Here is a 12,223-nt window from a genome sequence, read left to right as displayed (position 1 = left end):
TGAAACCTCCTGCACATCTGTCTGTTCTTACCAAAGTCACTACGTTGTTCTGATTTTCCAAGAAGGCCAACAGCATCCTGGCCTGTATCAGAAATAGTGTGGCCAGCAGGGCCACCCCTGTACTCAGCACTGGTGAGGCTGCATCTCAAATCTTGTGTCCATTTCTAGCCCCTCACTACAAGAAAGATATTGAGGTACCGGAGCAGGTCCAGAGAAGGGCAATGAAGATGGTGAAGAGTCTGGAGCACAAGTGTGATGGGGAACGGCTGAGGGACCTGGGGGGGTTTAGTCTAGAGAAGAGAAGGCTCAAGGGAGACCTTATTGCTCTCTACAACTGCCTGAAAGGAGGATGGAAAGAGGTGGCGGTTGGTCTCTTCTTCCAACTAATGAACAATAGGATGAGAGGAAACAGCCTCAAATTATGCCAGGGAAGGTTTATGTAGAATATTATGAAAAATTTATTTCCCCAAAGGGTTGTCAAGCATTGGAACAGGCTGCCCAGGGAAGTGGTGGGGTCACCATCCCTGGAGAGACTTGTATCACTTTGGGACATGGTTTAGTGGTGGACTTGGCAATCCGAGGGTTAACAGTTGGACATGATGCTCTTAAAGGTCTTTTCCAACTTAAATGATTCTGTAAGTCTATGATTCCAATGACTCAAGAATATTTTTCAGGAATAATATCTCTAGGTTCTATTAGATTTACCATGGTTTAATTTAGAGCTCCTCTTAGGTGCAGCATTTGTACCTTTTGCCCATTTTTCTCTTTTTTGCTTTCTTTAGCAGCGCCTACATCTGTTAATCGTATATTAACCAACTGTTGCTTTTTCTATTAGTATCATCTGAGATATTGGAGTTGCATATATCTGTGGATGGCTGCCATGAATGTGTTTTGTATACACAGGCTACATGTGCTTTGTCCTCAAAGACAGCATAAATAAAGATTATTTTTTTTTTACTTTTTTTTTTTTTCCAGATCAATTTCCCTCTCCCCTTAATCTCCTTGCTTAACCTCTTGGGATATGCGCTTTACAGGGGTTCTGCCCTTCTTTGTACTCCAAAAGGAGCTTGTACAACTAGGCACCATAACTGAATAGCATTCTTTGGGGCTACAATAAGTACTTATATAAATAACATATTAAAAACATAAAAATAGAGAATATGCTTATCAGATTACTTGCATATGTAGTATTTATGAGACTTTAAATAGGAATGTCAATAACAAAAATGTTTGGAAGTGCCAGAGTGCTCTTGCTCTTCAGTGAAGGTATCATCACATAGTCTTCATATGTAGGCTTACAGAGCCGTTTCCTGCTCTCTGTCCCAGCTCCTTTAGTCTCCTCACTTCCATCCCACAGCTCTCTGGCCATGACCCATCACATTATGGTCAGCTCTGACCCTAAAATCTCATCCCACGCTCTCCACAGATCTGTGCTCCAGTTGCCAGTTCCCAAATTCCAGGTCATTGCATTTCTGCATTCCAGCCTAGTAGCTCCCTCTGCTCCTTTTCCTGCCTCTGCCTTTCTCCTACCTCTCAGATTAAAAATTCCTATGCAAATACTCAGCAGCATAACTGCAACTTTTTCACATTAATAAAATCACACCATTTTCTCCCATTTTCTTCTAGAAACAGTTCACATTTCTATTGAGTAAGAAAGTAGACTTAAAAATAGCCTGATGCTGAGCCATTAAATCATATGTTTTAAGATTCACACTGAATTTGGTACACTTATCCATATTTTGAACCATTAAGTTTTGCTTAGTGAAAGCACAACTTCCAGAAAGGCTTTAAGATTAAAACGTCACAAAAGCCTCCCTTATTTTTCTTGTAAACTTGTTTTCGTGGTTATTCTGCAGCACTCTTAAGCTTGTGTGACTAATTTCAAACTTTTCACTTCTTTGGATTCTACTTCTAGCCAAGAATTCCTGTTATGCCTTTTTCTCTATTTTAAATAACTTCTTAATAGCCAGGGTTCTCCCCCAGAAATACTTATCAAGTCACCTCTTTATTTCTTTGCACTAGTTAAAACTATGAAGCACTGAAAGCTTTTCTTTGCGATTACACTTTTGCAGTCCTCCAGTATTTTTTGCCCCCTGCTTCACCTTCTCCAGTGCTGCAGCTCTCCTTTCAAAGTAGGGATGAGGTTTGGGTGATATCTTACTTTTACTTTGCGTGGGGGACTTCAGACAGCATGACCAAATTCTGGCAAAGATGAAGCCATAAAAACAGTATCCCGCAATGAAGACTACCAGATAATCTTAACTCTAAATGATACTTTGGTTTACCAAAATGACCCACTTCCTAAAAGAGCTTAAGAAAAATATTTCCAGAGTTACTATCCCAAACAAATGGAAGCCTTTTATTTGGTGGTTTTTTTAGTTTAGTGTCTAAAACTGGCTGCACAGTAGAATCCTGATCTCTTAAACAGAAAAATCCTTGGCTTTGGGAAAAGTCACGTGACATTTTAATGACTTGGAGCAGTACTGACCAGACATAGCACATGTGACTTTCTGACTTTTGGTTGGCACGGAGATGAACACTGACATTATTCTTTTGCTCTGCTTTTTGCTAGACCTCTGACTTCTTTCCAGGGCTACACCACCTAACTGTCTGGCAGAAAAGCATGACTTAGAAGAAGCTGAGTTCCAGAATCACATACTCGTCTGCCTAAGCAGTGATTATTCTGCTTGACTTTAAGCCTTCTCTTGCATGGCACTGTGCTACTCAAAACATTGCTGATCCTAAATGTAATAAATAGAAGTACATTATTTTACTGCTGGGTAAGACTTAGCAATTCCTGATCTGTATGTTTTGAACTATAGTAACACACATCCTTCCAGTCAAATAATTTTAAAACATTTTTCATTTTACTGTGACATGTGGCCAAACTACTCAAATTCAGTTGCATTTTTGTGTGAAATAGCCCACTGTTTTTTTTACAGAACACAAATTGGACACCTATATTCAGAAATGAAAACCTTAATCCATGTTTGATTTATAACCTACATTCAAATAGGAGAACAGAGTAAATTTTCCTAGTTAAAGATACACTTCTTCAGTGAATTTTCTCCTGAGTTCCTCTTCAGGCTTTTGTACTAGAGCTTGAAGAACAGTTTTTGCAGAAACACTAAACTCTGAGTTGTTAGCAGGATAAAGGTCTGCAAGGACCTACTACATAAATATTTTATGTGCAAGTTAATTTTGTTGTTGAACGTGTATCTCAAGTAATTAGCATACTTTTAACCTTTTCAGAAACTCGTTTTCCTTTACATTCTTCACTGGCTCTTTCTCTTCAAAACATGCTCTTACAGCACCCAGGACACAGTATGAGCAGAGAAACACCCAGTTCAGCCTTGTTCACAAGAAGGCTCCATCTCAAGCTAACTTAGCAAGCGTCTAAGTTAGGTACCTCTTCTGGGTACCTCTTTGCCTCTAGGAGGCTCTGAACAACCAGCACTTTCAGTTGTGTTTTCTAACAAATATTGTAGTTAGGTTGGGTTTTTAAGACAGAAAAGTCTTCTTCCATTGTTTATCACACAAGTAGCATTGTCGTACCCCAGATCTTTGATTCATAAGAATACTGTAAATGAGTATTTCAGAAACCTAAACTACAAGCTACATTTACTGCACATGTGCTAGACTAGACAGACAGTGGGTGATTTAAGTAATAACAACGACAGTAACTAGGGCATCTACTAATACTACAGACAGATTCAAGGTCTAAAGATCACCCTAACTGCTTCAGGTCTCAATTAAACCATTAAGAATTTGACTGACTTATTGGGTGAGGAGATTTTTTACCGCTTATTACTTTGCAACTTTGCTATGAATTGAGTGTTATTTTATCTCTTTTCCAATAGTTTAAACCCTAATTTACCATATTAGTTATACAATGACAGCATATTCACATGTCTTGCAATAAAGGTGGCCACTTTTTGCTACAGTTGACTACAAACCTGAATAAAACCTTACCGGTGGTCCAGGAGGTCCAAGGGGACCCTTACTAGCTTCTGAACAGGAACAAGCATGAGGAAGGGCAGGGCAATTTTCTTCATCTCTCTGAGGAAAGATCAGGACAGGAAGAGAATGATGTCCAAAACTTTGATTCAGAAGTTAAGAATTTTATGAATCTAAGACATAGTACTGTGTGGATGCCTCAAAAGCACCTACTTGATTTAGAAACATGCATCTCATTGACTGCAAGCAGACTTTTTTGAAAACTTTTAACCACCCATTTCCATTTGAACGTTTGTCTCAATAAAAAGGAAAGTAAAAGATAAATTCTACAGTTATTGAAAGAAGGTTCTTACCAAGCCCGGAAGCTCACAGCATTTGTCTCGATTGGCCCATGAGGTAGCACAAACAATGTCAAACATCTGTAACTGCAACTGTTTCAAAACAAGGGTGAGGTACAAAATGACTGTTAGTTGTAAGATCAGTGCAAAATGGAGATATCAGCAAGAAAAGCTACCTTGATTCAAGCACTCAGGTTAGACAGAAGAAAGGCTTTGAGCAGCTAGCCACAAATACACAAACTTAAATAACAAAAGCCATTTTTTCTACTAAATGTATGTGTTCTAACCAACTTGTCCAAGCTATCAGACACTAAATGGATTGAGCAAGCTGTTCAAGGCTAAATGCTGTAGGTATTTGTTGGATTGCTCCCACCTCTTTTATTAAATTCCTAATTTTACCCAATGATGCCTCCTGATACCTTTTTCTAGCAAAGGAGGCATTAAGAGTAAGGCGAAAGAGAGCTCAGCTTCTCAAAACTGTAATTCCTCTTAACCCTCTGGTCTGGTGCTCAGCTTTTATCTGGGACAAGGTCTCTGTAGTGCATTACTTACACTGGAGCTGAGCCACAAATAATATTTATCATTTTCTCAAGTTTTATTTTACTTTAGAATGTGCCCTCTCCTACCCATGTTATCCCCAGGCAATGACAGTTTAAGGATGGTGAAAAGCTTGCTCAACACATTGGGCAGAAAAGAAAATTCCCACCACAGGTCTTGGAACATGGTTTGGGCAAGAATTTAATCTACAAGAACACACACATTTGGTAAAAATAATGGCTGCTAGGTACTCAGAAACAATATACTGAATAGGACTCAGTGGTAAAACCACTTGTCTCCTTTACAGCCTTGAACTGAACAAAGGGGTCTAGAGACATGAAGCTTTCTTCTGTTACTATTTCTATTCTTTTTCCATGCCTCATTTATGTGCATATTGAATAGAGAGGGAAATGGAACAGAACATCCCATTAAATTAACCCCACATGTTAAAAAAATTGAGGAACTGCTAGAGATAGAACTCTCTTTGGGTTTGCTCCCATTATTATTTTCAGCGGCATTATTCTAACACTAGGACAAAGGAATGAATTTTCTTAAAACTGCATTGCTTCTAAAGCTGTTAAAATTAACTACATAAGTGCACCTTCAGCTTTGCCTCATTTTTTTCCTACATACAGGCAACTGTTACATTTTAAACAAAGGAATACTTTCATATATATTCTTCTTAGCTGCCAGCAGATTAGCTGGTTTGTAGATATACTGTACTACGGATGCTGATCCACATGAGCGTACCTATATCAAACACCTTAGGCAGTTGAAGTACAGCATGAAGGCAACTTTTGGCCCCTTGGTTTGCCTCCACAAAGGTCTATCCTGAGGTCAGCAAGTCTGTGCCTCTTACTGTGTCAAATGCAGGCTGGGTTCATGTGGAGCTGCTTAGGTGCCTCTTTGCTACACATCCCAAAGCTACTGATGCTGGAAGGACCAATTAGCTTGAGCACAGGGTATCTGAACATGCATGAACATAGTGCTCTGTGACTCAGAATGCCTCTGGGCATTTGCATGATGCTATACTTAAGCAAACAAGACATCCCAGAAAAGGTTGTGCAGAAAGAAACTTGAGTTCAGAAGTAAGTTGTATTGACAGTTTTTTCCATAACCCAGTTTGTCCCAAGCTATTCTGTTATCCTGAACAACAGAAGGTTAACAGTAATGGCTAAAATTATGCAGTCCTGCATAGGCGTATATATGCATCCATTTTTCTGGATTAGGCAACCTAGAGAACCATAGTGACAAAGCTCGCTAGTGTAAAATACAGGGCAAACAGGCATTCTCTGAATTGCTGTATTCACCATCCAAATGTTGAATGACTCAGTATTCTTATGTTATTATGTGGGTTGCTCTGACTCAAGCTAAATAACTAAACAAAGCTTTCTTTGCTACCGTTAAACATTTATTCATAATTCTCTGTATTCATAGTGATTTTGCTTTCTAAGTATCCAGCCCTGCAAGCAGAACCAATAAGATGGAAAAGTCTGCCTGTCCTCTGATCAGGCTACATTTCTGCAAAGATTTCTCAAGAGCAAACCACATTAGACATTACTTTTTTAACAGTACATGGATGTAAACAAGTTAAATTTAAACGAAAAGGAAACTTCAGTAAAGAGAAGGTTTGTGAATTGTAAATAAACAATGTTTTAAAGCTTGACCTTTCATTATATCCTACTGAAGGAATAAAGAACATTAGTTGCTGCATGTCACAGTCAGGTTTCATTGCTTTTGCTGGCTGGAGGGCCCAATCCAGAGACACCGCACTATTAAAGGCATGTTAAAAGGCCACAGCACCTTCAGCCTAATCCTCTTTTTGTCCTGTCTATCTCGACTTCTGCCGAGACACATTGATGGGAAAAAACCCCAAACTCTGATACAATTATATTCCCAGAAATAAAAATGTTTTGCAAAATTCAAGTGATTGCACTGGATTCTGACAACGTTAAACTGTTCCATGTGAATTCAGAACAAAACATCTACAATTTTATTACAAAATAATCACCTGCCTGTTTCTATTTTAGGTAATAAGCATCTCTAACACTAAGATTAAAGCATTCCATGAAAATACAGCTAATGAAAAAAGACCTTTACAGAGCTATCAACAAATTCCAATTTTCAAATAAATTCTAAACAATTTTTCAGAATGTTTTGCAAAAAGGAATTTTTGCTGTTTTGTGCCTTTATGAGCCTCTTAAAGCTATGAGGAGACTGGAACAGACTAAATCCCAGAATTCTATGTCCAACGGCGGCACAAGTGATGTGTAATGGAGCACAAGGGTGTAAGTCATACTCCTACCATACAGCCTACTATTTTCCAATGACTTTCAATCAGGGATGCGCTGCCCTAGATTTAACAACCAACATTTCCCTTTTATGCATTTATGCAGGCTTTCTTACAATCTATATAAGTATTTAGCACCCACAAAATTCTGTGGCAAGAAGCTGCACTGATCTTTCTACCTCTTGTGAGAAGAACCTCTAGCCTGCCTCCTACCAGCTTCCTTTGATGTCCTCTAATTTTTGGAACAGAAGAAACCAACTCCTTCATGTTTAAATGTGACTATTCACACAAGTTCCACTCAATAGGAAAAAAATGCGCAGAATGGAAACTTTAAAGAATGGTGTTTGGGCACTTTCTTGACCTGCTTGTGATTTGGTATATGTGGCAATAATCGAAGGCTGCTAAGCAGTACTATGGAGCAAAGAATTTTCATCTTCAGCTGCACATTTGTAGCCTTACGTCAATTTTACAGTTCATTTGCACAAAACCAAATTTTTCAGTGAGTGGGCAGTCCGACTTATCTTTTATAGATTCCTGGGTTCTAACAAAAGACACCATTTCTTTCCACTTCTTCACAAAGCCTTCTCTAATTCCAAGATTTCCTAAGTCTGCCTTTTTCTGTTTCTATTGGAATGCAACTACAAAGGTTTCTCTGTGTAATTGTCTTTACAGGCTTCATATAATTATTATCCATAAGTTTGAGCCCTGAAGGCTCTTTTTTTTCTGCACAGAGATATATTCTGAGGGCTTATTTATTACTAAACCAGAATATTTCCATATAGTAACAAATAAATACAATTTTGAAGCCTCATTCCCATTCCAATCAAGCCTTGAGTTCAAGGTTCACGTTCTTTGGGAATGTCATTCTAGGGTCAAGAAAGCTCAAAGAAAATTAGCAAACCATACTGCATGGCAAAGAAACCTTCCTAAGATCATCACCAGACTGGAAATTCTTCTTCAACAACTAAATCTATCTGAAAAATCCAAACAAACCTTCTTAATGACAGTGGAAACAAAATGGAAAGGCTCCCACAGGTTGCCATGCAAACAGAATGATCAATTACTGCTTCTAGGAAAGTAATTTTAGAGGAATGAAAGAATACTTAATCTTGGGGAAGATCTTTCATATTTAAAATATTTTAGAATATAAAAAGAAGTAGATATACTAAGACAGAGGCTTTGGGGATCATCTGTGCCAAGCTAGTTCAATTATTTAATAAACAGACAGTGACCTAGAGGGCAAACTTTGTTAGAATAACGGAATGAATAAGAGACATGTGGAATAATTATCACTCAAACCAAAGTTTAAATGATTACAGGCAAGGGAGTTATACATTGTATTACTCTATGTAATGAAGTTTTGAACACAAGCCATATCTGAATGCATTGACTGTGTTCATATATGTGTTTGAGAATAACATTTGAACAATGATGATCTAGTGATTTCCTTTTAAAATAATCAAAAGTAGATTTTACCCAAGTTGAGAACTATTGCAGGCTTTTGCAGAATTTCTGAAATGCTGGAGCTTTGCTGTTTCAAATATGAGTTCAGTGTGCTTCAACTTCAAACTAACTGCAAAGATCCCAAACTCGGTTTTAGAATATTTTAGATGTTTTGAAGAGTTATTCTTGTTCTACTCACTGGTGCGGAGTTGTCTCTTGGTCCTCTGGATCTGACCATTCTCCCCAGCACTTCTATGCCATCAGAACTAATATTTCCTGCTGCATTAATGGTCTTCTCTCCCACTTCCTTGCAGTCAATAATTATTTTGGCTGTAGTCTTGCTGATAACAACATGCAACTAAGCAAAAGAAAAGATGCTTTAACATACAAAGGAGCACATAGGATACATTCAATTCCTGGGGAAAATGGGGGAGGGGGGAAGGGTCATTTTTGAAATAAGTTCCAAATTCCATGTTTGCCAATAAAACTCAGAAAATAATCCATAGCAAGTCATCCAGAGGACCTCTAGAGGTCTCTTTCAACCTGAATTATTCTATGACTCTAATCTGTTTCATGAGTTTAGTTAATTTTTCTGTTTATGGAACATCTGCATACAAAGTGACACCTCACATATTTTTTCCAGCAAGAAAATAATTTATCCTTGACAAAAAATCTATACAATTTCATATACCACTCAGATCCCAAAGAGGCCTTGATTTATGTGGTCAGTAATAATTCCTGGGCCTTGCATGATCCTACTATATAGCATAGGATTTCATCAATGCATCTTTTATAGCCACTGGCAAAAGCCAAAACTAAGCAATAAAATTTATTCTGCAAATTATGCATTAACCACACAGCAAAATCTTTCACCATGGAGTTTTTATACTGAAAGAAACTAAATCACATCAAACACAGTGCAGAAAAACAGAGAACAGCAACAGAGTTACTTTCTAAAGCCTTCACTCGCACTCTCTTGTCCATATTTTCCTCCAAAGCACAAATTAAGAGAGTCAGAATTAGACCCCAGCCCTGACCTACTCTCCCTTTCTTGGTCTGTCAATTTAAAAGGAAGTACAAAGTTACGCTCTGTAAATGTCATCCCTCAACCCACTGTCTCTTTTTTTTTTTGTTTAGGCAAGATACAAACATCAGGAATAAAAGTGAACAACAAAAGCACCTTCTACAAGTATGTGCTATAATCCCAGCACCACTTCATCTGCTTTCAGAAAAAACGTGTCAGTTCTCTAAGAGCCAAGAAAAGTTCGACATGCTATAGCCTTTGAAATATGTTTTAAAATAACAATTCTGGTCAAAAAAAGGATTTCTTTTTTTTTTTTTTTTTTTCTGGACATTTTCTTTCCATCATGAGTGACATTTCTAATCCAAGCCTTAGAAGGAAAACCAAATTTATTTCCAAATTACTTTTCAAGGCAAGTATTTTTAATCAAGTCTAAAGTACAGGCACAAAGCACAAGATGAACATTGATCACATCAGCTTCATCAGAGAAACTATGACTTGTTTAATGTTAATTCAATATTGCAAAGAGATTTGGGCAATCTGGTAGATGATTCTGAATATGCAAAATACATTTCTTTTGGCAGTGGTTGACCACATGAAAGAAGATTTTGAAGCACGAAAAACTCCAAAACCGTTATTCAGAGTGCTCTTTTTTTTAATTGTTACCATTACTAACCTTATGAAAACTCCCATAAAATATCTTCTTTATTTCAGGACCTTCAAAAGTCACAGTTTGAAAATCTCCTTTGTAGTCATAGTTGAAGAAAGTCAGAGTTTTACCACCATCTGTGTGAGAATAAAAGTAAGGGCTCTGTGTTAGAGGAAGGAAAGGCCTATACATTATTTGGAAGATTCAATTTTGTGTTTAATGAAGACAATCAAAGATGTTATATCAAATTGTATAAAATCTATCAAATAGTAAAACACATTCGTAAGTGATATATTGACCTGAAAGTAACAAGCTATCCCAGAGAAATGCTCTTTCCTGGTTTGACAGAAAGGTTGGACCAATAGTTAGGAGTCTACTTCACCCTTGTCTACCTGATCCTACTCTCCCACTAGTTCTTTGTGGGGCTTGGACAAGAAAAGCAGGCATGGATCCTCAAGCTAGCTAAGCGTCTAATTCTCACTCATTTAAAGGTGACATATCTAAAAAATTCTAGGAAAGATAGAAAGATGAGTACTAATACACCTCTTTCAAAATTGGCAGCTATGAAGAACAGCTATCTTAGAATATACATCCTCTCAATTGTAAATATGGAACCTTCTAAATCATAGTCCTTATTTTACAGTTGTAGAAGGCAAATCAAATAGAAATAAAGAGTCTCTAGCTCTAAGTTTGCTATCCACCAGACTGCATTGCCTCTGCATATACCATCAGGTCAGTACCACTGGTGTATATCAGAATAAATTCTGCTAGAACCAGATTGAGACCAGTGGAAATTTTAAAAGCAAATTAGTATCTCCCTTACATCATTTTACATCTGTTACAGCTCTTTGGATTTCAGTATCATTCCTCCCAGTTGAGAGCATTGCACTCAAAATTAGACTCTAACTCCAAATTAAACTCAGTTAAATTGAATCTAAAACACATCCATTGGAAACGATCACTATCCAGATTCAGGTAGTTGCTCTGGCAGCAGATTAAAACAGTGGCAAATACAAAGCCAGAATAATACTAGAGACAAAATGAATAAGTCATACAGTTGAAGACAAAGTCACTGATAAAACATAAAATACCTACTATCTAAAATAACTCCAACCAGTGGCTCGTATCCTTCATTTAAAATCTCCCAAAGAGCAAATGGCTCCTGAGGTGTGTCAGGGAGTATGCGAAAGAGAAACGTAATGGTGTAATCAGAAGGGAGACCTTCAGGATGCAAATACCTGTAAGAGAAGTAATGTCTTTTAAACTGAAACAAACATTAAATCTGGTGATTTACTCACCAGATGTTCACTTAAGATGCTTTCTACTACTCTGCAAATTTCTTTGAAAATCAAGACTGAAGCGATATGAAAAAGTGCTTGCAAAATCTACTCAACTTGATGAGTATTGAAAGAATTCTTATGAACAAAGGAGATTTTTCCTCCTGAAATTTACAAAATTGCCCTTAATTATTAATTTTTTAAAAAATTTGCAGATCAAATCAGAGGTCCATTTGAAATAAAACTGAAATTTATTATATTAAAAGCTTTTAAAAACCAGTTGCCACTTGCAAGACTTTTGCTATTGTCTGGTTTGACAGACAATGAAAATAGAAGTTGCTTGGATGACCAGTCTCAATAGATATGTCCTTTGTCATTAAACCATCACTGATGGATTAAAATTAGGAGTGATAGAGACTGTAATAGGAAGTTTTATATATAATAGGGAATATAATTTATACATTTCAAAGCCAATATAGAAGAAAGTGAAGACAAAACAGATCACACAATTCAGAAATATAATTTCCTAGAATTTTTGCTGAAGACAGGAAGTTTATGACATGAAAGAGGTATATGCTATTTTATGCCATTTCCTAAAATTCATCATTTAGTACCTGCAGTTTAATTTAACCTTTCATTGTAAAAACCCAAAGTAGGCCATATGGATGAGTGTCTGAAATGACAGACTAGCCTGATTCTTTAATATTACGG

The 12,223-nt window shown here is 37.2% G+C and overlaps 1 protein-coding gene across 6 annotated transcripts in view; it reads right to left on the bottom strand.

Annotated features, from left to right (window-relative positions):
- The window catches only part of COL14A1 (collagen type XIV alpha 1 chain), a 120,584-nt gene that overhangs the window by 27,463 nt on the left and 80,898 nt on the right, over window positions 1-12,223 (bottom strand). For all 6 annotated transcript variants that reach the window (XM_065668870.1, XM_065668869.1, XM_065668872.1 and 3 more), the window contains exons 32-36: window positions 11,331-11,473; window positions 10,263-10,372; window positions 8,765-8,923; window positions 4,311-4,388; window positions 3,973-4,059 (exon numbers count right to left, since the gene is read on the bottom strand). In XM_065668870.1, the coding sequence (XP_065524942.1) occupies window positions 3,973-4,059; window positions 4,311-4,388; window positions 8,765-8,923; window positions 10,263-10,372; window positions 11,331-11,473 (577 nt within the window). The remainder of the gene's footprint in view (window positions 1-3,972; window positions 4,060-4,310; window positions 4,389-8,764; window positions 8,924-10,262; window positions 10,373-11,330; window positions 11,474-12,223) is intronic.

Source organism: Lathamus discolor, chromosome 2 (genome assembly GCF_037157495.1).
Source record: "Lathamus discolor isolate bLatDis1 chromosome 2, bLatDis1.hap1, whole genome shotgun sequence".
Classification (NCBI taxonomy): domain Eukaryota; kingdom Metazoa; phylum Chordata; class Aves; order Psittaciformes; family Psittacidae; genus Lathamus; species Lathamus discolor.
The sequence above is the reverse complement of the archived record's forward strand: the minus strand, read 5'-3'. Positions and strand labels throughout refer to the sequence as shown.